General features: G+C 53.4%; 1 protein-coding gene across 7 annotated transcripts in view; it reads right to left on the reverse strand.

The window, feature by feature from the left end:
• The window catches only part of KCNAB2 (potassium voltage-gated channel subfamily A regulatory beta subunit 2), an 84,720-nt gene that overhangs the window by 22,899 nt on the left and 37,207 nt on the right, over window positions 1–24,614 (reverse strand). For all 7 annotated transcript variants that reach the window (XM_072819928.1, XM_072819926.1, XM_072819927.1 and 4 more), the window contains 2 exons: window positions 3,686–3,729; window positions 2,977–3,014 (listed from right to left, as the gene is read on the reverse strand). In XM_072819928.1, coding sequence (XP_072676029.1) covers window positions 2,977–3,014; window positions 3,686–3,729 — 82 coding nt within the window. The remainder of the gene's footprint in view (window positions 1–2,976; window positions 3,015–3,685; window positions 3,730–24,614) is intronic.

Below are 24,614 nucleotides of genomic sequence, written 5' to 3' on the forward strand. Positions count from 1 at the left end.
CTAATATCTGCTCTGGGGGGGAGTTCTTTACTTGAGCAGCCATGTGAGGTCACAGAAAGGGTACTGGACTAGAGGCTGGAGACCTGACTCTGACCAGGGCAGTTCCAACAGTTGGCCATGTGATCAGAGGTTTGCTAGCACTGTCTGCTTCCTCTGTGGGCTGGCTCTGCTCTGCCCGGCCCCCAAGGACACCCTCCCCAGGGCCACAGCCCCACAGGCGTTTGCAGACACCTGCTGTGGCCCCAACAGGGAGCACACACATTAGTTTTTGCGGGCCAGATGGTCCCTTGGCAACTTGTAATGTGAAAGCAGCTACAGACAGTATGTAAATGAATGGGCGTGGCTGCCTGCCAATAAAAGTTTATTTATAAAAAAAAATGGTTTGTGGAATGCATAGACAAACAGTAGAACAGATGTTACCAGGGGGCTGGGGAGTTATTCCCTCATGGTCACAGAATCTTGTTTGGGGTGATGAAAATGTTTGGAGATAGACAGTGGTGATGGTCACACAGCAAAGAGAATGTACTTAATGCCATGGGACTGTACACTTAAAAATGGTTAATGTGGCAAATTTTATATTATGCATATTTTAACCACAATGAAAATGGTGAAAGTAGCAAGTTTTATATTTCATATATTTAATTAAAAGTAAAAAAAACCCCAGGGGCACCTGGGGTGGCTCAGTGGTTGAGTGTCTGCCTTCGGCTCAGGTCGTGATCCCAGGGTCCTGGGATTGAGTCCTGCATCGGGCTCCCCACGGGAAGCCTGCTTCTCCCCCTGCCTATGTCTCTGCCTCTCTCTGTGTGTCTCTCATGAGTAAATAAGAAAAATCTTTAAACAACAACAACAACAAAAACAAAAGAGAAGAGCAAGAGGCTGGGGGCTGGATTTCTCCTGGGGGCCACTGCTCACTGACATTCGCGGAGTCCTGCCGCGGAACGACTGTTGGCCACATTAAACCTACCAATTCCTCACTTCTATATTCCTGTGGCACCTCAGTGTCTTGTGCACAAAAGGCAACTCTATAAACGGAACTCTGTTTCTGGACTCCTTGGCAGGCCAACCATCTTCCTTTGGACACGGGCTTACCAAGGAACACAGTTTTCTGCATGGCGCACCCATCTGGAATGCCCAGTGGGCCCGTGGCCTCCCTAGTTTTGGGGAGCACACCTGTCCCTCTGTAGTCTGGAATGGTCCTTGATTCCTTGTAGTGCCAAACCTGCTGGCTCAGACAGGGCAGGCGGCCAGCTAGAGAATAAAACGTGGCTATTCTTCATCTGAACCGTGGCGAGGTGGGCCTCTCATACTTGACGTATTGATTTTTTTGGACACTAACTGTAGGATTTAATACGAAAATTCTGCTGGTTTCTTCGCTCAATCATTTTCACCTGCCAGGACCTTTTGGGAACCTCGAATCTGTCATGTATTGTATCTGCCATCCTCCCTGCCTTGTGTCATCTGGAAATGACTCCTAATATCTTCATATATGGCACCATGTACATGATGGAGACACAGTAGAGGTCAGAGCCAGCAGGGCCACCACTGGATTGTTAATCAATACTCTTTGGGTGCAATGGATCTATTGGTGAAAAAAATCACCTAAATTGGACAGTTATCACCCAGGCACTTTTCTGTATCTCTCTCACAAGGGCATCACACACAAAGGAGCTACTGCCGTTTGGAAATGAAGTCATTCTTCTCCCCAGCAAAAAAGAGGCAGGGGAGTCAGACACTATTTATTTTGGGTGAACCACCTGGACTCAGGGGCGCTGACCTTCATTCTAGGTGCTTGCAACCAACCTGGTAGCTAAAGGCAAAACAATTCCCTGAACTTAAGGACTCCTAGCTTTACCCTGAGACAGTCCAGAGTCAGAACCTCAGAACAAGGGCAAGTAGTTCTACAACCAGCTACTGTCATAAAAGGAAAAAGGAACAAAAACACAAATTAAATACATTTAGATTTTGACAGAAGCGAAGCTTTTCCTTTGAAAACTAACTGAGCAATCACAGCTAACAAGGTCTCAGATGAACTCACTTATTAATTTTTAAACGCAACCTTTCCAAGAGTAAGTAGGGCAGACGTGAGGACAGCTTGGCATGCAGATGTCCAGAGCTCTCTGAGTGAATGCCACTGCTCCCCCTCCTGAGATATTCACTCACTGCCCAGGAGCACACTAGCCCGGGGTTGTACCAGCCCCGCCACCACAGCAGCACCGCCTCGTGGTGTGAAGAGAGGAGCCCTGGCAAGTGCATTCGATTGCAGCGCACAAGACGAACAACAGCCATGGAAAATGTGCGGTTCGGGGCTTGGTAAGATGTAAAGCTACTCAGAGTCTTCAGCTTGCAGCATAATTTGCAGAATCTGCATTCTGAATGACCTCAGCAGATACGTACTTAAGTTTCAAATCCATGGGGGTGTACGCTGTTGGAGCAGCTTAGAAAGACACTGGGCTGTGTAATTTGGAAAACATGGGCTCCAGGGGCACCTGGGTGGCTCAGTGATTGAGCGTCTGTCTGCTCAGGTCACGATTCCGGGGTCCTGGGATCGAGTCCCACATCGGGCTCCCCGCAAGGAGCCTGCTTCTCCCTCTGCCTATGTCTCTGCTTCTCTCTGTGTGTCTCTCATGAATAAATAAAGAAAATCTTAAAAAAAAAAAAAAAAGGAAAACATGTGCTCCCTGGATTTTCCTGGCTAGCGGTGGACTTATATGGTGTGCAGAGGAGGTGACCTCATGGACACCCCAAGGCACCCAACTGTGGAGTGCGGGCACCAGATTTGGCTTCTCTTGACAACACCATGGCTCACCTCACCCTTCCCGCTGCCCCAAAGGGCCACGGCACCCTTGAAGAACAGAAAGAGAGAGGCTGCGGTGGCTGTGTGAGCACAGGCCCGCTGGTTCATGCAGTGGACTTTACCACGCGCCTGATGTGGCCAGCCTTTACTGGGACCTGGGGCCTGTGGGAGCCCCGTCTTACCTCATCGGTGATCTGGCCTCCGAAGGTCACCCATGTTCCTGGAAGGAGACACATGGGCTCAAGTCAGAGAACCTCTCCAAGGAGCTTGGGCTTCCCCCAGGGTGCTCCGTCCCTAGGCTGCAGGGCTTGTGGAGCAGCCGTAGGCCATCATGCCCCCCTGCTCTGTGGTGAGCATGTGTGGACACCTGGCTTTCGGGGCAAGTCTCCCTCCCTTGGGGACAGTGGGCGCTTGGAGCAGGCAGCTGGCTGCAGGTCTCTGAAATGCTTCTTGCGGCTCCAGCTGATGCAGCTCGCAGTCTGCTGACCTGCCACAAGGAGCAGGGTGAGGGATACCTCCCTGAGAGCGGGCAAGATGTGACAGCCGTGCCCTCGTTCTTGCTGGGCGGTGTGTGTGTTGAGGGGTGTGTGGGGAGCATATTGAGTGTACCATGGAGGTGGAGGGACAGTGTATTCTGGGAACAGAGCTCACATTCAGGGAAACAGGTAAAAGGGGAAAATCAAATTGCCCTTTATGAGGACTCGGTCATGTAAGGAGAGAAGACGCTCTCCAGACACACCCGGGGCCAGGGTGCTTCTCTGATTTTCTGGTGTGAGGCAGGGAGCTGTGTGTGCACAGGGCCCCTGGTACTCCCCTCCCTAATCCCCCCTCCTCTCATGCCTCCCTCAGCCTCCTTGGGTGACAGTGGACCAAGGGAGCCCCCACACTCACCGAGCCCCAGGCAGGAGACCCGCAGGCCGGACTTGCCCAAGTTCCTGGAAAACAAACTTGGTGTGAGTTCTCATGACCAGGACAGGACATGCTAGCCAGGCACGGGCACCCCCACTGTTCCCAATATCCAACCCCGAGCTTGCCCCCCCACTCCAGTCAATGTGTATTTTGAGACTCTGAAGGCAAGGGGTTCTTTGGGGAAAGGCCTGGGGCTTACCTTCCCTTGGGGGTAAAGAGCCAACTGTCTATTCCCCCTGTGTGCTGTCCCCACACCAGGGCAGAGCACATGGCTGGGCCATGCTGGTGACCACGGCAGAGCCTGGAGGGCCACCTCAGAGAGATGGAGGAGTGGAATGGACATTGTCTCATTTCATGGGTTGAAACAAGGCTGACTGGGGCCCTGTGGTCCCGGCCATCACGGGCCTGCCAAGGTACCTGCCCGATGAAGATCCCCAGGTCCACACAAAGGGGCCACAGGCCATCACTAATGTCCTTAGGAGGCCGTGGAGGGTGGCAGTACCCTGCTGAGGACTGGGATGCCCATCTGTCCTGGCCTGTGTGACCTGGCACAGGCTGGCTGGGGGCCTGCAGGGGCAGCCACAGGCCTGATGGTCCTTAAGCATCATGTCACCCATCTCCAACAGCTCTGTGGGTCGGTGTCTTCCTTTTCCCCATATTCCCATCTTAAATACGAATACCCCGGACCTGCCCAGGAGCCGAGGAGTCAGGATTCCACCTGGGCAGTCAGCCCCGCAAGCATGCCCCCCACCACGACAGCATTCCCCCTTCCTCATTCACAGGGAACATAAGATATGAGCCGCTCACATGGTAAAGTTGGCCAGGACAGGGTGGGAGTCTACTACTCTCGGGGGAACCCTGATGCTGGCATCCCAGTCTTGGGACCAGCCTGGGTGCAACACCCAGGCAGGCCATGGGAAGTCAGAGAGTAGCAACAGACTCAGGAGTGAACCCCAGCCTCCTTCCCTGAGGGCTCCAGCTTTTTTTTAGGGCACCTTGCTTCCAAATTCAGGGGATGCTGTGTCCTCAGTTTCTGCACCCAAAACCAGCCCCCTTAGACCCTCAGCAGCCTGGGTTTCCTGGTTGCAAGACCCCTAGACCCTGCCATATCACAGGGAGTCACGGCATGTGGGGAGGGAATATAACAAACTTGTCAATGGTTTGAGCCACCGAATTTAAAGTAGTTCTAGAATGCCCAGGTTTCTTTTCAAATTTCCCATGAAAACTGGCCCAGCTGCCAGCCCACTGTTACCTCCCTTTTTCCTCATGTGAGAAGCAATAGGCAAATCAAACAGCTTTGAAAGTTACTGTGTTTAAAAACTGAAATCTCCCCCGTTCTCCCCTACACATCAGAGAAATAACACGGCCCATGTGTTCTGACCCAGAGCAGCTCGCATTGGTGGCTGCGGAAAAGGAAGGCGCGGTATTATCTCGTCGTAAATGCACACAATGCTATTGCATCTCCAAAAGCCTGTGGGAAAATACTTAGAATATTCCCAATTTAGCTTCAGATTTGCTACGAGAGATTAAAAATATAATACATAGGAAATGTAAGGGCTGAGTAGTCAAAGACATAACCTAAAAGTTTTCTTGTGCTCTTTGAAACATGCTGGAATCGATGTTGCTTCTAAGCAGAAAGTGAATTTTTGTTTTGTTGTCTATAAATAAACTGGAATTAAGAAGTCTTTTTTTTTTTTTTTTTTTTTTTTAAAGAAAGAAAGGGGCACCTGAGTGGCTCAGTGGTTGAGCATCTGCCTTTGGCTCAGGTCGTGATCCTGGGGTCCTGGGATCGAGTCCTGCATCAGGCTCCCCACAGGGAGCCTGCTTCTCTCTCTGCTTCTCTCTGTGTGTCTCTCATGAATAAATAAATAAATAAATAAATAAATAAATAAATAAATAAATAAAATCTGAAAGAAAGAAAGGAAGAAAGAAAGAAAGAGGCACAACCACATCACCTATAGACGGTGCATCGGGCCAGGCCTATTTAACAGTGTGGATAATTTTCCCCACGCTAGCTAGAAAGTACCTATGGTAGGAAATCAGAGCATTGTTTAAAAGCAGTCTGGTAAGGAAGCAAAAGGGATTGAAAATTCTTTTATTTTATTTTTATTTTTTAAGATTTCATTTATTCATGAGAGACAGAGAGAGAGAGAGGCAGAGACACAGGCAGAGGGAGAAGCAGGTTCCCTGTTAGGAGCCTGATGCAGAACTCCCCGGACCTTGGGATCACGACCTGAGCCAAAGGCAGACGCTCAGCCATTGAGCCACCCAGGTGTCCCAGGGATTGAAGATTACGGTCAGTGGCTCTTAACTGTTTGGGGGTCACAGGCCCCTTTGAGAAACCGACGAAGGCTTTGGATCCCTTTTGTAGAAATGCACACGGACATGAAAACCCTAAGAACCCTGTTTGCAATGCCCCGGCGTGCACAGGGCCCCGGGCACCTGGTCTCAGTAAATACAGGCTCCGCAAAACTAACTCCTGCTTGTGACAATGGGGAGCAATTTCCTGGCCAGGCTCTGCGGAAGGCCAGCGGGGAACCAGATACCACAACGCGCTGTGTGTTCAGAGGGATGAGCGGCTTTAGCAACGGGCAGGAGCTCAGAACACCTGGCTGGGTCCGCCTGGGTCTGTGGCTGGAAGGGGCGTCACCCCTTGCCCACCAGGCCGGGATCTTCGTTTCCACTGGTGCCAGTGCTGGGACCCACAGCATCCGGCTCTCCAGCTGCTTCTCCACCCACTGCCCACAGGAATAATTTAACAAAACTAGGACACCGCGTGATGCTGTAATTACCTCGCTCAAGTTGTCTCCCCGATAAAATGACGGTATTAGTTCTGCCATCCGCTGCCAGGCCTCGGGAGAAGGAATGAGAAGGGACAGGGTATCTCGGGGCTAAAAGCTTTATAAGTACGGCTGCTCGATGGGGGTGGGGAGCTCAACACATCTCTGCCTTGTCTGGACCAGGGCTGGGGACCCACTGATCCTTGAAACTCCCAAGACCCCAACATTGCTTCCTAAAGATTTGTCTCCCCTAATTAAAACTTGATATACTGATAAAATAGTTGGCTAAATCCCTAAACCCAAATAATGTTAGTCCTCATGAATTTGCCTTATGTCTCTCCTGTGGTCTGGAAAAATGCTAATGAGGACTCCTGGATTTAACCTCTGCTGGGGGAGGGGAAGAAGCACTCATGCCCATCGTGTTAGTTGCCGGATGACCCGTGCCCCTTGACACTGCACCTCAGACCCCGGGGAATTAAAATGAAAATTAAAATGAGGTCCTTTAAAATGAGTCTGAGGCCTTTAAATTCAGCCATCTGGGTGGAGGACAGCATTTTGGGATTGACGGACAGCCACGTGGCCTTCATGAGCTGGTATGATGAATGTGGGAGCCAGGGTGTTTTTTGACCAGCCGTTGCACTGGCAGGTGACAACCTGTTTATGGGTCTGTCACTCTCCCAGACTCCAGCCTCCCTATGGATAGGCCTGGGCTTCTGTGTCTTCATCCTCAAATTGTTGCTGACATCAGCAGGGTCTCAGGGGTGCTTGTTGAGTAAGTGGGGGGGGGGGCGAGAAGCCCAGGCACGGAGGCCAGGCCCTTGGGACTGAATGCTGCCCCCCCTTATTCACAGGGCTTGGCATCGTGATTCCCCCACATTGAGTCCCTCTGGGGGCTGGAAGGGGGACTCTGGCCACCCACCTTCACTTCCCTTAACACCAAAGGCTGTGGCTAGAGGTCCCTTCCTGGCCAGCTTCCTATGGAGGTGGTCAGAGTGGGGGGTAAATACCAATCAGACTCCCTGCAGCCCCTATCTGCATCCTAGCTGTGGCCCTGGGACAGTCACTATAGAGCGACCCCATGAGGCTTGTACCCTATGGGGCAGATACCTACTTGTAAGACAGGTATTCTGTGCTCAGGGGCACCCAGCAGTTTGGATTCTGGCTCCCACTTCAGCCTCTGTGAAACTACACTGCCTGCAGGTCTACGAACCCACCCTCCCCGCCCCCACTGTCAAGAAGAGCTCACCAGGCTACATGTAAGGACAGTTGGGGGTCCCTTAGTTAGGAAGTGTTGGGGCTAGATCTGAACCCAGCTATTTGGACTACAAACCCCCTAGCCTAGTGAGTGCCTCCCCTTACCACCTCCTTCCTGCCTCCTGCACACACAAGTGCATATGCACGCACACATGCACATCCAAACTCATGCATACATGCACCCATGGGCATACACACAGATACATATGCACACATGGTAATCTTGAGCACTTGGGCTCTTCGAGATGTACCCCTTAATGGATCATAGGATCTTCGGCGGGAATCATGTTAATAGCCACATTTTCCATTTACATAGCACTTCACATTTTTAAAAATGGTCTCACTTATATTAATTCCTTTAATGGTCCCAGGATTGACTTAAAAGTAGCAGCAGGTAACAGGTATCTAACTTGAAATATATAGTATGTTTATTCTTAGCTTTTGATCCCCCCTTAACAAAAGATATAAGCCAGCAGGGCTTCTAGACTGGAAAGAAGTCCATTCTGGATTGTCCTCACTGAGCTCAGAGGGTGGGAACACAAGCTTTTCCTCCAGAGGTTCATAAAGGAATATCAAACGCCCCCAAGGGCCCAGGGAAGGAGGGGATATGGACGGAGATGCAAAAGGACTCAGCAATTCCAAAATCCATCTCCAGGAGGCATGGGGATCAACACGGTTCTTTCACGTGTGGTCCGACTTCAGGCATTGGTTTGGGGGAGATTTTAGCTGTTGTTAGGGGTCTCTCAATACCTTTCAAGTTGGCAGCACTGCCAGCTAGAAACCCAGACACTCTTCTCAATTACAACTAGAATCTTCTGTGGCTCTTTCTGAGCCTATGTGACTCTTTGGGTCCAGATGATGCAGATTGTTTGCTATAAGAACATCATTTCCCAAGAACGTCATTCCAGAAAGGACGAAGAACTAAGAAAGGCCATACGCCCAAGCAAGATGCCCTAGGACCTGCCCCCACCCTGGCATCCTTTATACAAAGTTGGGACTCTCCTCTTCCACCAGGGCACATCCTACGAGCATCTGAGCAAGACCCAATGCCTGTATCCCCTCCTTCCCTGGGCCTGGGGGAGTCTAGCTCAGGTCCAGCAGGGAAAATTAATTTCATCACATGATTCACCCAATGGTCCCTGAATATCAAACCAATGCCTGTCATGATGGCCTAACTGCAAAGACCACCCATGGGCCATCTTCTGGGGCCCGATGTGCCCAGAGGAGGGCAAGGAGGGCAGGAGGCCTGTGGCCAGTGCTGGGGGTTTCCGGGAAGAGAAAGTATCACAGCGTCCTCCGTCCTCTGAGGGTGGCTTGGTTATTATTATTGTCCCCTGTCCCACCCCCATCAAAGGAAACAATTGAGCAGAAGGAAGGAAGAGAAGCCATCATGCACCCCCCTGCCGCAGTAGTGATGAAGAAGGAACTTGGGGCTGAGCCTGAGACGTGATGGTATTTGTCACCCAGTCCACCCAGTGCTAGGAGCCCTCCCTGGCCTCTCAGTATGCCAAGTGCCCACATCTGACACGGATCTGCTGATCTTCCTGGCTTCCTCTGGAAGATCCCTGGTGGGGGTGCTGGGGGGCAGCCTTGACTCCGCGAAGCCACCCCGGGGCCCTGTACCTATATTTCATCCCGGGCTGCTTCACGCTGTCGTCACCGGCGCACGGGAGGCTCTGCATTGACAGGTGTCCCAGGCTCCGGGCTACCATGGCCACCGCACGGAAGCGGCCCCGGGAGCCCAGGCTGGGGCTGCTGGCCGCTGGGCGGCCCAGCCGCTCCTCGGGGCCCCGGCCCTTGAGGCTGTGCTCTGAGCACACGAAGGACACCTGCATGCTGAGGCCGGTGCCCCGCTCCCGTCGGCGTCCCTCTCCTTCCAGGCTCTGAAGTCAACTGCTCCTAGAAGCCCTCCTTTCCCTGGGATAAGATTTTATCCCAGAAAGCCACGAAGCTGCAAGACGTTCCTTCAGGAGCGAGGACTTCCCAATGCAATGATAGAAAAAATCCTGTGCAGTATCCGAGGGGAGTGAATCAAATGTCCAGAATCGTCTAGAGATCTCATCAGAGGGAAGTCGGAAATCCAGGTGTGAGGGTGGGAGGTGCCACTTCCTCTCCCCTCACATCTGTCTCAGCTCCGTGGGTCCTTCCCCTGCCCTCACCCTGGTCTGGCTCAGGCTGCCTGAGCCCCCAGCCCGCCAGTGTCCAGCCGGGCTGGGCTGCCAGTCACTCCCGACCTCCGCGTGACATCGCTGTACTCCCAGGGAGAAGGCAGAGGGAGGGCAGCCTGGGGGCTGAGCAGGCTGCTGCTGGGGGGTTTTGGGGAGCAGCTGCTTTTCCAGGCCTCCCGGAGCCCAACTCCTGGCTCTACACACCATGGGCTGTTGGGGCTCCCACCAAGTAAATTAGGTGAGCGGTGAGAAGCACAGGAGGAATCTAGCGATTCATTATTAATGACACGGGATGCAGAGCCGCCTGCCCTGGCCGATCCCCGGGAGACCGGCACTGGCTGCTCCAGGCTGACAGCCCGCACGCAGACGGGCAGGCGCGGCCGCCAGGAGGGCCGCCGAGCTTGAGGGCAGCTGGCCGTGGCCAACTCCAGCTGCTGTGGTTCGCACCCAGGAAAGCAGGGCTTCCAACAGGGCTTGGCGCAAGGAGAAGTGGAATCACTCAAAATGTGGGAAAAGACCTCTCTGTCTAGACGATGTAACGCAGACGATCCGAGGAGAGAGAGCTGGGGGTCGTGGACTAGAGACCTGGGAAATTCTGGAATGCCACGGTTCCTAGCTCACTGCAGACGCTCTGTAAATACTTCTGGAATGAATGAATGAATGAATGAATGAATGAATGAATACACCTCTCCCCATTACCCCATCCTCCTTTCCCACACTCCTGGGTTCAGGATGAAGCTGGAAACAAGGCTCTCCTTCTGGAACAAAGCTGATGGGGTGTCCTGGAACCTGAGGAGATGCCCCCAATGGCAGGAGGGGTTAGCTTTGCCTTCTGACCCTGAGCATGCCATTCTTTCCCTGCAAGGTGAGCCCTGGCCAAAGCTGCTTTTTGGGTTCTTTCTTGCCATGTAGGAGGGGCAGAGAAACAGAGCTAGATGGGAGGTAGGTGGATGGGGTCTCATTCAGGATCTGAGGCTAATTTGCTGTGTGATCACAGGCAGGAGGCCTGCCCTCTCTGGGTCTCCACTAACAAAATGAGGGGCATGGTCTGAGAAGATGCTCTCTCTCCCAGCTTGGACCCACAGGGCCCTTCCACACCAGCTGGCTGTCCACTCTCTGCTCTGATAGGACCCAGAGAAGAAACCACCCAAAGATGTTCGTGATGGATGTTACCTGAACTTGTTTTCAGCCCTGGCCCTGCTTTTTTTTTTTTTTTTTTAAGATTTAATTTATTTATTCATGAGAGGCAGACAGAAAGAGGCAGAGACGCAGGGAGAGGGAGAAGCAGACTCTTCACAGGGAGCCTGATGTGGGACTCGATCCCAGCACCCCAGGATCACACCCCAAGCTGAAGACGGACGCCCAACCACTGAGTCACCCGGCGCCGCTTGGCCCTGGCTTTTTGACACAGATGTTAAGAATGAAACCTTGTTCCTGTCCTGGTCTCCCTGCTCTGAGCTGGGCAGCCTAGGGCAAGTGATTTTCAGTGTCCGACACAGATCACAGAGCATGGTCAGATCACAAATGGTATATACTCCTGTGACCCCTCAGCATGAAGGAACAGCTTTCTGGAGGTGGGAGTCGGTCTAGGCCCATGTGTAAGACTCCCACCTCTTCACTGGTGACTATCCTCCTCCCCAGGTCTGACGCGGCAGCAGGAGACACCCTTTGCCACTGAGAGTGATGCCTGGACCCAGGGACAGAGCTGGGCCTTTGCCAAGGCAGCCCTGGCAGGTCATAGACATCATCTTCAGATGCTAGTGGGGGCTCCTCAGGACCCAGAGGTCCAGCTCTGCCTTCTTCATTTACCTGTCTGTATAAGCCACGGGCCTGCCTGGCCCTTCCTGGTCCTCTCGAGTGGCAGGGGCCAGGAAGGTGGAAGGGCAGTTTGCATGAACCCTTCTATGAGTGGACCCTGGTTTTAGGAAGCCCACAGGCCTGCCAAAGGGGCCGCAGAGGGGCAGCCTAGGGCAAGTGATTTTCTCTCTGAGCCTCAGTGTTCCCAGTGGCAGAGGGCAAAGTGCCTCCATTCCTCCAAGGGCTCATGGAGCTAATAGTCTAGGGCGAGGTTGCTCGACTACCTGGCCAGGATGCCAAGGGAGCTTGTTACAAATGCAGATTCCTCGGCTTCACACTGACCTACTAAATCAGCAGTTTTGGGGCTGGGCCCAGGAAGCTGTGTTTTTATCAAGAGCTTCTAGCCGTGCTGTGCACCTGCTCTAGGGAATGCCAAAATCTCCTAATTCATTCTTCTGTATATATTTCATTTGTCTGTGTTCTGGCAAACTATCAGATCTGGCATCTTACTGTTCCTCAGGGGTTCCTCGTTGGTGTGCTTTAAGCAGCTCCAGGTTAAAGTGAGATTTCACAAAGACTTAGTCACCACAGTGTGTAAAATATCATCTGCCTCACCATACAACCCAGCAATTCCACTCCTAGCTATGTGCCCAGAGAACTGAAAACATATGCACACACAAAACACTTGAACACAAATGTCCACAGTAGCATTATTCATCATAGCCCCAAAGTGGAGACAGCTAAAATGTCCATCCATTGATGAATAGATAAACAAAATATGGTCCATCTATACAACAGAATGTTATTTTGCCACACAAGGGAAAAAAGCACTGACACTCACTCAAACGTGGATGAACCTTGAAAATGTTATGCTAAGTGAGACAAGCCTGACATGTGACAAAAGGCCACATGTTATATGATTCCATTTATATGAAGTCTTCAAAATAAGCAAATCCATTTAGACAGAAGAGAGCTTCATGGTTGCCAGGGGTTGGGGGGAGTGGGGAATTGGGGAGTGATAACTACGTGGGTATAGGGTTTTTTTGGGGGTGCTTAAAATGTTCTCAAATTGATTGTGGTGACTTATAATTCTATGAATATACTAAAATCATTGACTTGTATACTTTAAAGATATGTATGGTATACACACTATAAGTCAGTAAAGCTGTTGCCAAAAAAAGTACCTCAACTCAAAATATGCCTCAAAAGCCACTGGGCCTCACTCTTGCTGTTCCCTGTGGGAGCAACCTTCCTATTTCTCTGTCTTGGAAGTCCTCCTAGCCCCCTGATATCACCTCAGATAATATACACCATGTGAACCCAGGCCCCCCAGGCACCACGTTTCCCTTCTCCAAGTGCCACCAACTACGCTCTACCCAGTGATGCATCAGGGTTCTGGGAACCACTTGCTGGTTCCTCTCGGCAAGAAGCACCCCTTCCAGACATTGGCAGGCCAGAGAAGGGTCCTGCACTAGAACCCCAGCGCTGGTTCCACCCCATTGTAACATATGGAAACGATAAAAGTGAATATTTTACCTCAGAACTCCCCAGGGAAATCTAGGACAAAGGGGTGCTGTTCTCAGCAGAGAACTGCCACATGGAGCAGGTGGGCAGATAGGTGTTTAAAGGCTGGTCAGAGTAAGTTTACACTTGCCTAAAACAGGGGTCATTGTGACTTGTGATACTCTTAGGAGGTCTCAAGAATTAGACAAGAGTGGAAAAGCCAGAAGTCTAAACCCTGATCAGAACTTGCCACACCTGGATACCTGGGTGGCTCAGTGCTGGTTGAGCATCTGCCTTTGGCTCAGGCTGTGATCCCGGGGTCCTGGGATTGAGTCCCACATGGGGTTCCCCACAGGGAGCCTGCTTCTCCCTCTGCCTATGTCTCTGTCTCTCTGTGTCTCTCATGGATATATGAAATCTTAAAAAAGAAAAAGAAAAAGAAAAAAAGCATTTGTCATGATTCAAGATCATCCTGAAAGGGCTGCTCCTTTGCAACATGTTTAGGTGAAGAGAATGGATTACAGACCTGCACTGGTCCACTTAAAATGGGCTTTAAGAAGAGGCATTGAGTGTGGCTGGTGGATTTTGACACATAACAACTTGTTTGGTTCTTCTTCTGCTTCTCTAGTACCTGCTGTTGTTAAAACAAAGCAGCTAGTTCCTGCTGCGACTAATCAGAGGCATGGCCACCCCAATTAAGCTCTCCTCTTTGTCCACAGAATGCCACTACAGAGAGCTTCTCGGGAAAGAAGCTTCTGGCTCAGCCACTTGGAATCCACCCTGTGCCTCACCTGCCCCAGGAGGGCTTGGAGATACAGGAAAGCTGCAGCCCAGTCTGGCCATTCCTTTAAGATGGGACAGGCTCACAATGGGAGGCGGTGGGTGCTCTCTCCATACAGCAAAGCCCAGAGAAACTTGAGGCCTGGAGTAGAAGGTTTTTTTTTTTGTTTTTTTTTTTTAAGATTTTGTTTATTTATTCATGAGAAATACAGGGAGAGAGAGGCAGGGAGAAGCAGGATCTACACAGGGAGCTTGATGCGGGACTCGGTCCTGGGATCCCCCAGATCACGCCCTAAGCTGCAGGCAGATGCATAACCGCTGAGCCACCCAGGCGTTCCTGGAATAGAAGTTTTAAAGATGGCTTTAAAAAGCACAGACAGCAATATTCACTCAAGAGTGCAGAGGATCGGCTGCATCCTGCAGAAGCCGGGGTGTCTCCTCTGTACCAGCAAAGCTGCCCTGACTGTGCCAAATAGAACATGTTTTGCACCCAAAGGTGACTTCCCGCCCAAAGACAGGGGGGTGAATGCTGATGGGTTAGGGGCTTCTCCAGTGGATGGGAGGTCCTGCCCCTGAAGCTTCTAAGAGCAAAGGGTGGCAGACTGGTGGCCTTCCTGGAGGAGGGGTCATCTGATGAGTAAGAGCTAAAGACCCCTCAGGGGCCTCCTTTAGGACCTCATACCCCAGTCATGTCCAGTGCTACTGGCCCTAGATGGGGAAAAAGTTAATGCCTGGTACAAAGCAGCTGTGCTGTACCCGAGTAAGGGCTTCTGGCACTTTCCTGAGAACATCTGAGGCACCACCAGCAGCACCCACACTGCCATTGAAGCAGTGCTTGCTGGGCCAGCCACTGTGCCCAGCACTTTTTGTGCAGTTGAGTTCCCACCCACCCTGTCAGGTGGACGCTGTGGTGGTCCGTGTACACTCGAGGGAACTCAGGCACAGGGGTTGAGTCAGGAAGGCTGATGCTGAGTCAGCCGCCATTCACAGAAGCGGCAGGCTGGGAGTTGAGCAGTGTGTCGGTGCCCCCTCCCACACAGGACCCCCTGCTCTTGGACCCTTTTTTTTTTTTTTTTCCAGATTTTTTCCCCCTTCTCCAAGGAAAGGAATTTTCTGTTTTTTTTTTTTATTTTTTATTTATTTATGATAGTCACAGAGAGAGAGAGAGAGAGAGAGAGAGAGGCAGAGACACAGGCAGAGGGAGAAGCAGGCTCCATGCACCCGGAGCCCGATGTGGGATTCGATCCCGGGTCTCCAGGATCACGCCCTAGGCCAAAGGCAGGCGCCAAACCGCTGCGCCACCTAGGGATCCCTGGACTCTTGATTAAAGGGTGAGGGCTGGGGGCAATCCCGGGGGCTGCCTGGTGCTGCCTATGGATTTGATTGGGCTATGCTGACCCCTGCCTTTCCAGGTGGACCATGCAGAACCAGCTATGCTGGCCCCCATTCTTGCCCAACGAGAAGGGCCTCTTGGGGGTGGATCCCCCCAAATCCCAGGGTGGAGGCCTGGGGATCCGTCCTGCTGATAGATAAACCCCCTGATTCCTGAGGCAGGCCAACCCGGGAAACAACGGGCTGTGCTGTGAACCGGTTACAGAGCAATCCACCAGTGGAGGTGTTAGGATAACTGCGGCCCCTCCTATTCTGAGAGGTGGAGGTGGCCATGCTGACACCGTGGTCCTGGTCAGCCGTCCACAGAGACCCCTGAGACACCCATGCCTGCTGTCATCCCAGCCCCTGCTCCTGTCAAGGCAGCTCTTCCTGAACCACTGGCTGGTCTCGCCACCTCCCTCCCTGCCTTTCCCCTCCTTGTCTTCCACACCTGCTCCTTGTCCACACAGCTCCTTGTCTACACCTCCAAGTGCCACTGGTCCTGAGACCATGTTTCTCTCCCACCAGCGGCCACACCTCCAACTCTGAGTTATATCACTTTCTTACATGGTCCTCGGGACAATCCCCTGCGGAAGTGCCTACGGTCACTTTCCAGATGGGAAACCGAGCCGTCGAGAAGCCAGGTGACTCCTCCAAGGTCATACAGGTACCAGCAGGGAGCTGGGATTCCTCCCCAGGCACTCACCCACACTCTGGCAGCTCAAGGAGTCAAGTTAGCCCTTGGGACCTGTTGTGGGTAGAAACGCACCCCTCCCCAAAAGCTATGTTGACGTCCCGACTCCCTGTATCTGTGACTGCAAACTTATTCGGAAGAAGGGTCTTTGTAGATGTAGTCAGATTAAGATGAGGTCATCCTGGAGTACAGTGGGCATCCTTATGCGGACAGACAGATAGGTACACAGGGAAAACAGCCGTGTGAAGACGGGGGCAGACTGCAGTGGCACATCTGTGAGCCAAGGGACGTCAGGCTGGCTGGCAGCCTCCAGAAGCTGGACAAAGCAGGGAGGGAGCAATCTTCCCCTAGAGCACTTGGAGGGAACGGGGGCCTGCCCACACCTGGATTTCAGACTTCTGGCCTCCAGAGCTGTGAGAGAAATCAGTGCCTGTTGCTGTAAGCCACCACGTGTGGTACTTTGTTGTAGCAGCCGCAGGAAAGTGGTACAGGACCTTTCACAAGGTGGACTCATCCCCTGATTCCCCCTGAGATGGGTCCACACTCTGTCCCTCTCTAGTCTCTGTTCTTTCACTCCTTCCTGTCCATGGAGGCACACCTGTCCTGCCCACCTGTCCTCAGGGACACACCTGTCCTGCCCACCTGTCCTCAGGGACACACCTGTCCTACCCACCTGCCAATGGAGACACACCTGTCTTGCCCACCTGTCCATGGAACCACACCTGCCCTGCCCACCTATCCTCTTGCCCATCTGCCCTCTGAGACACACCTGGATTCCCTGTTCTTCCAGGAAGGTCTCTCTGACAGCCCTGCTGCAAGGGATCTCCTGTAAATAACCAAGGAGCTAGGTAGAGTCTGCTCAGTGAACCTGACCACAAATCAAAAACTGCATGGTGATCTTGCTGGGTCGTGGCAGGAGCCCATGGTCTAGGGCCAGAACTTGCAGGTACGCAGGCCGGCTCACCCCACTAGAAGCTGACAGCCAAGCCTTCCCACCCAGGGCCCTCCTGCCCTCCCTGTCTGGGCTGCATCAGAGGCGCAGACGCTGCCTCCAGTCCTGTTGCCAAGGAAGCAGCAGGGAGGAGACACATTTTACAGGGGAATGTTCTGGAAAGGGGGTTCGGGCCAAGACCATTCAATACCATCCAGCAGATACCTATAGAGGACTGGGATGCTCTAGGTGCTGAGAACAAAGGAGGGGTGCAAGAAAGAGGGCTAGCAGGGAGTGTGAGGATGACAATGGGACAGGATGGTGGGTTTGAGGATGGCCTGGGAGGCCTTTGTTAGACCAGGTGCTCAGGAAAGCCTCCTCAAGGACCAAGATGTGATTGGGGGCAGGGAGCTAGCGTGAGAAAATCTGGGGGATGAGAATGTGCAGAGCCCCGAGGAAAGAATGAGCTTGGCACCTTCAAGATCCACAAGTAAGGAGCTTCCTGAGTGGGAGGCAGAGGGGTCTAAGCTGAAATCAAGGGTCCCTTGGGCCTTGAGAGGACATGGGGTCCTTTCCTGGTGCCACGGGAGGAGGGAGGAACAGAACTGAACCAAGGTCTGGGGTCAGGCCTTGGGCCGAAGCTGCTGCCCGCTCTGGGGCCACATCTCAGGACCCCCCCACCCCTGCTCCCCAATCCCTACTACCAGGTGGGTGCAGGAGGGGGCGCTCACAGGGGCATGTGTGGATTTAAAAATTCAACACATTTTTTTTTCATTTTTTTTTTTTTAAACCACAAGAGTTGAGGAAAGTTAAAAAGAAGCGAAGGAAGTTAACACGAAAGCTTTTCCCCCAGCTGTGAGCTCAGTTCAGCTGATAAAATGCTCAGGCCTGGGGCACAGCTGTCCCCTTGCTCCACCGAGCAATGCTTATCTGGAGGCATTATCTTTTTTACATTAATATTTAAGACCGAGTTTAACGGAGTCACAGCCCTGCTGCTGGCAGGGACGTTAACTGTGGAGCGGCATTTATCTGGGATCTTTAATAACTGCAGGCATTAGTTGCAGAGGCCCCTGTTTCCCGATAACCGAAAACCCCCTAGAGGCAGCAAGATGAAATCCGCCAGATAAAGAAGGGGCCTCGCGGGTGTGACAACCTTTGGCCCATCGAGGCGAGGCACCGTGGTTTTCTGTTCCCTTCTGCTCCCTGGGAATCCGGTTTTCCCCACGTACCCCGCCTCCCTGGTTAGTCCCCCACGTTTCAGATGTGGCCCAAACTTTCCTTGGGGTGTCAGACAAATAAGAGATGCGTCCCCATCTCCCCCGGCCCAATATTGGCTTCCTGGGGCAGGAAGCACCACAAATTGGGAGGTGTCAAAGAACAGAAATGGATTCTCTCCATATTCTGGAGGCCAGAAGTCTCAGATGCAGATGTGGGTGTGGGTAGGGCCATTTCCCTCCTAAGGCTCCAGGGGACAACCCCGCTGCCCCCATCTCCTCTTTTAGCTTCTGGGGCTGCAGGTGTTCCCAGGCTCTTGGCCACGTCCCTTCTCTGCCTCCAGGCTCACGTGGCCTCTTCCCTGTGTGTCTTCATCGGACCTTCTGAAGGCGCCAGTCATTGGAGCTAGGGTCCACCCTGCTCTGGGGGAACTCATCCTGACATATGACATCCGCAATGACCCTACTTCCAAACAGGCCATCTTCTGAGGTTTGGGATGGACATGAAATTCTGAGGACTTCACCCTGGTGCACCTGCCATCATGAACTGTGTCCTTCCAGGGGAGGAGGACAAGCTCCAGCCACCTCACCTCATCCTACTGCCCTCCACCTTCCTCGCTCAGGCCCAGCCCCTCTGGCCAGATGTCCTCCTGTCTCCTTGGCCTGGATGGTTCTACCTTGCATCCTCAGATGGTTCGGGGGTGTCTCAGCTGTACCTGGCCTGTCTTGCTGCCTTAGGTGGTCACTTGCTTTTTTCTGCTTCCCTGCATGAGGATGGACCATCCACGAGGGTGAGGACCCAGTCCATCCTGTTTGTGTGGCATCTGTCCTGTTGTCAACAGACCCTTAATAAACATCTGCTGAATTAACGACCGAGTATCAATGACGAGTGCCTCCCCATGCCTCCCACACCAGTCTCATCTCCCTCCTGAGAAATTTCCATTAGAATTGGAATTAGAGCTGTTGGGGCCAAACTAGCTGACACTTTGTCCCTCCCTTACAGCTGGATTTAGAGTACAAAACCTTAAAAATTCTGCCATCTAATGGACTCACAGCAGAAGTGTTTATTTCTTTAAATGGCAACCACACATTCAAACAATGAGCCACAGGTCCAGACACAGTCACTACGAGCAAATGTTAAAGCCATAGGGCCGGTCTGGGTGTGACTCCCCGGGAGCCAGCAGACAAACCCTGGGGCCTGCATTAGATAAAAGCCAAAGATCTAGGGTTGCCAGGTCAAATACGGGACACCCAGTTAAATCTGAATTCCAGATAAACAATAATGTTTCAGTATAAGTATGACCCAAATATCGCGTGGGATATACTTGTACTAAAAAAAAAAGTTAAAAAAAATTTAAAAAAGTTTATTTGAAATTCAAAGTTAACAGAGGAACAAAGCTACGTATGTGCAGTTTATAAATGGACATGCCAGCTCTGGGGCTCTTTGGCCACTCTCTGAGGCTCTCACAGGAGAAAGTGGGCCGACCTGAGTGCTGCCCCAGATGCTGAATTCAAAGACGAGCCAGCTCAACAGAATGTCCTTCTGAAGTTCCAAGGAGAATGAGCCCTGCACGCCTATCACCCGGAGAACACGGGGACGCTGAATCCACGGCCTTTGCTGCAGACCCATGTGCAGGTGCAGCGGCAGCTTCAGAGGCTGCCTGTGGAAAACCACTTCCCCTGGGGACGGCCCAGCTTGAGATCAGACAAGAGGGGGGCACATCTTTGCCCCCGGGACCCAACCTGGGTTTCTGGTGCCAGGTCGAATTTATTGCGAGAGATGACGAACAGAGCACTTGTGTTAATTCATTGTCTAGTCCACCCCTGATCCTTAATCTGTCCCAGTGACGTCCCAGGAAGACCAATGAAACCATGCGGTTAACCCCTGCTGTAAAGTGTTTTCAAGAAACCACGTTCTTTTCCTGCACAGAGTCACACTGGTGACAGGGCAGGACTGTCCCTTAGAGAATGGACTTTCATTTTCTTTCATATATTTCTACACGGTTGGACTTTTTAAGCCTAAACTATTTACCCCAATGTCTGATAACGTCACTCTCCGCGTTTGCTGAGCGGCAGCCGTGTCGCAGCACCTGCTTCGTCCCGCCCAGCCCCGGCCCAGCCCTTACCGGTACTTCATGCCCGTTCTCCGGGCGGTGCAGCCATCCAGGGAGAGGCCGTGCATGCGGAGGAAGCTCTCCATGTTCCTGGCCTGGGCGGCCGCCCGCACCTCCCGCAGCCGCTGCAGCTCCAGCGTGTCGGTCTGGCGGACGGGGTGCAGGGCCCAGTCCGAGTGACACCTGCTGCTTACGCTCCTCAGGCTCTCGCTGTATGTCATGGACAACATGGTACCGGCTGGCCTGGGAGCCGCTGCTGTCCAGACGGGAAACGCGGAGTGGCGATGCATTAGATAAAGGGCCACCGTCCCCAGTGCTTAGCGGGGTGCTGTGTCTGGGGCAGGGGGTGCCACAGAGACACATCCTCCACCCAGAGCAGCCACAAAGGGGCTCAGTGCCTGAGGCCAGGGCCCTGGATGAGAACGCTTCCTGGCATTGGAATCTCAGTCCTCGATGTTGCACCCAGCTGGGGTACAGGCTAGGGTGGACGCTGGCTAAGCCACGTCCTCGGCCCTCACAGCCCCTAGACAAGCACAGGCCAAGCTGCATTCCAGGAGTGAGAACCCAAAGGGGCTCCAAATGAAAAGAGGGGCAGGAGAGCATGCAGAGAAGCCCAGGCCCCCCCAGCCGAAGGCACCATGTCATAGCGCTTCCTGGAGGTGTTCCCAAGGTCAAAGCAGGTATGGGGCTGTCTCCTGGAAGGAGTTTGAGCCACAGCTGTCAGAGATGTAAACTTGAGGGTGAATACCCGAGAGGAGCCACCCGAGCAAAGCCTTGTTCATTTGTTCACAAGAGAACGCTACCCATACACACACTCCCTGCCTGCAGAAAGTGCCACGGCACTGGCACATTCTTCGGGCTCCATCCTCCGTGATCATTAAGTATGTCACAATCCACAAATTTTGCAACAGAAAGACCGAGTGGGATGCATTTAGGGGGAGTGACAAGAGAGGGACAGAGGTTTAGTACAGATAGGCAAACTGCCTCGGAAATGTGCGGAACTGTTGCTAAAATAGTCATCCTAAGGGAGGATGACCGTCTCTCAGAAACTAAACACACCACAGTGTCTGTCAATGGGGAACTGATTACATAAATGATGGTCTATCCCTATAATGGAAATTTGTGCAGCCTTCAGTGAGGCTTCTCTACATGGATTGATATGTGATGAATCCTAAGAGATAGTAGTGAAAAATACCACAAGGCAAGGAGAAGAGGCATGTGCACGGAATGCTAGCATCTGTGTTAATGCCCGTATGTATGTACGTAAGTGGGTGAATTAAGGAAGGACGGTCCCGAGGCCGCGGATCCACATTCTGCAGTGACTTTGGGCAGCAAAGACACGGTCCCGGAGTCAAGGGTGCTCTGCAATCTGGGTACTCCCCCCGCTGCCCCGCCCCATGCCTGACCACAGCCCTCCGCCCTGGTGTGGATACCAGTGGGGTGGCTCCAGCATCATCACCAAGACAGAGATGGGGTGGGAATTGCTATTTTGCAGGGTCAGTGGCAGAGCGGGATCCGGGAGCCCAGCCCCGGCAGCTGGAGGAACCGGCAGGGTCCCCACCTCTGTCACAAGGGACATCAAGTTCGATGATCCCTGGGAGGGGCTGGAGAAACTGTTGTGGGAGCTGAGGCAGCGGCAGAGGCTGTGGCTGGGTCCCTGAGGGCAGCGGCGGTGCCCCGGGCTGGCCCCCTCCTTGAGCAAGCTCTGCCCCACCACCTGACACTTCGTAGCTCCCTTTCCTGCTGTGATTTTTCTCCATGGCCATATGCTCACCTGGCCTGCTAGAATCACCTCTAATCACCTTGTTTCTCTCCTCGGATCCCCTGAAGGTCAGGTCTGGGAGGGCGAGGACCTTTTCGTCTGCTTTTACCAGTGAGGCTCAGTGCCCACAGCAGAGACTGTGCCCTGCTGGCTGTGTGGACAGCACCTGGCAGGGGTAGACTGGCTCCCTGCCTCAGGCCTGAGCCCTAGCAGCGTGCCTTCTCCTGAGGGAGCAGGGTGGGGGGTGGTGCTCAGAGGCCAGGACTCCTAATCACCATAGCTCTGACCCACAGGGAGGGAGTCAGCAGGGCCTATGACCTCTGGCGTCCCCCAAGGTTTGGATTAAGGTCTCTGATGGATGCTAAAGAGGGTGGAGATGTCCCTGGTCTGAAATTCCCATGTTCCAGGAGACTCGCTTTGGAGGCAGTGGAGGGGCCCAGGGCTCCAGGATGGGGGGTGTCTTAGGAAAGGGCACCATGGAAGCCCACAGGCAGCAGCATGGCTCCCTCCCTCCCTGCCTGCTGGCCGCTCACCCCCTGCTAGCACACCCAGGGGCAGGACAGTGGCTGGCAGCTGCTTTAGATGTGGCAGTGTGGCCAGCTGCTTGTCCTGAGTGGGGCAAAGGCAGGCCAATTCTGGCTTCCCTGGGGGCCCACGTTCAGAGAGAAGAGCAGCCTGGCAGGCTGGGGCCGCAGCAGTTCTTCCCGAAAAGCAGGACCCACCTCAGACACACATGTTCCCAGCCAGGCCCACCGAGGCCGGGATCAATAACCATTAGCTTTCAAGATATTACCCACAAAAAGCAACCTAGTCTGGTTTGGCTCTGGAAGTCCGGTTAAGGGTCCTGGGCTGGGTTGGCGGCGTGGCTAAGCAGCTAGTGTTCTGGACAGGGGCAGCCCTCTCTGTCATCTACTCTGTGCAACCTGCGAGGGCACCTTGATGGCTCCAAGGCTCAGTCTCTGTGTCTGTGAAGTGGGATGAGCAGAGGCTGATAGCATCAGCTGTGCAGACAAGCCTGGACAGCTGGGCAGGGCCTGGTGGTGGGACTGGGAGAGGGCCGGGTGTGGGGAAGCGGCTGCCAACAATGCCGCGGCATGGCATAGGACACGTTAGGATAAGTGGGAGATGAAAAACACACAGGGTGGGGGCACGGATAGAGGCTAGAAGGCAGGGCAGGCCGCTGGAGTGGGCACACATGAGCATGAGCTCGAATGATGTAAGGATGTGCTATCTACCAGACATTGCTAGGAAATGTTGCACAGGATGAACGCGGACATTAACGATCCGGCCCGGTCGTGTGCAGCACGTGCATTCCTAAAATTTCTAAATTCACATCACTCATTCTTAATGAGATGGATGCAGCGCAGGGTGCCGCCAGGATTTAGGGGGTACCCTCTCTGTGGGGGCTGGGGTCTCCTCTGCTTGTGACATTTCCTTGTAGCGTGCCTCATAGCGACCTTGGGAGCGGGCCTCTGGGTGTCACCTGCAGCATGGAGGGTGCCCAGAGCCTCCTGAGGAGAGCACCCCCACGATGCCAGGACAGGGTTGGGCCAGGGGACTCTGCAAGAGGTGGGGTGTGGGGGAGCATGGTGACCCTGGCCGGGTTGGAGCGGGGAGGACCTGGTGCCACGATGGCACACAGTACGGGAGGAGCTGGGCAGTGTTCCTCGGCTCCTCCAGGGAGACAAGACCCCACCAAAGAGGAAGGACACAGAAGGCACACAGGTGCTCTGGTGGTTGGCAGTGCTGCCTTTCGGAGAGGATGGAGTCCGGGTCCCTGGGACTCCCTCATGCTGGGGCTTATTCCCAGCTTCCTCCCAGGGTGACTGGAGCAGGCTGGGGTAGTTGGAAGAAAGGACCCCAGGAAGAGCCTGCTGGGAGAAGGGAGGGCCCACTTCCGGGGCTCCTGCCTCAGGTCCCCCGCTTTTGGGGTTCAGAGGCGCAGTGACTCTGACCTTGCGTTCCTCCTCCTTACCATCCGTACCCCGCCTCATCTCAGGGAAAATCAGCCCCCTCCTCAATAGCTAATTACAGGTACCTGCAGATTCCTCCCGGAGCCACAGCCGGGCCGCCTTCTGCAAATCTATTCTTGTGGAGGGAGGGCTCGCGGGGATTCCCGTAAAACGAACACGAACACCGTGACAAGGAAAAGTGAAGGGAAGGCATCGGCCTCATTAAATCAACCAGGACCACAGGCTCCCCGAAGGGCCCTCTACCTGGAATTTCTGAACTTGGGTCTGTTTACCGAAAGCCCCCAAAGCCTGAAACGTGAGGCTTGGAAGGAATCCCGAACGGCTCTTTTAAGCGGTGACATTTGTCTCGATATTAGAGAAACCAGCCCAAGTTTCTGAAAGCGGGGATGCACGGGGAAGCTGCGTCATTCCGGAGTGCGGATGTACAATGCACAGCATCGCAGGAGGGCAAAAGCAAAGCCACCTTTGCTCGAAAACAGTCAGCAAACCAAGGCCCCAACAGGCAGCCCCCCAGCACCCCGAGGCATGTGTTTCCAGAAAGATCTTTCTGACAGCCACCAACCCCACCCC

This window comes from Canis lupus, chromosome 3 (genome assembly GCF_048164855.1).
Source record: "Canis lupus baileyi chromosome 3, mCanLup2.hap1, whole genome shotgun sequence".
In the NCBI taxonomy this organism is placed as follows: Eukaryota; Metazoa; Chordata; class Mammalia; order Carnivora; family Canidae; genus Canis; species Canis lupus.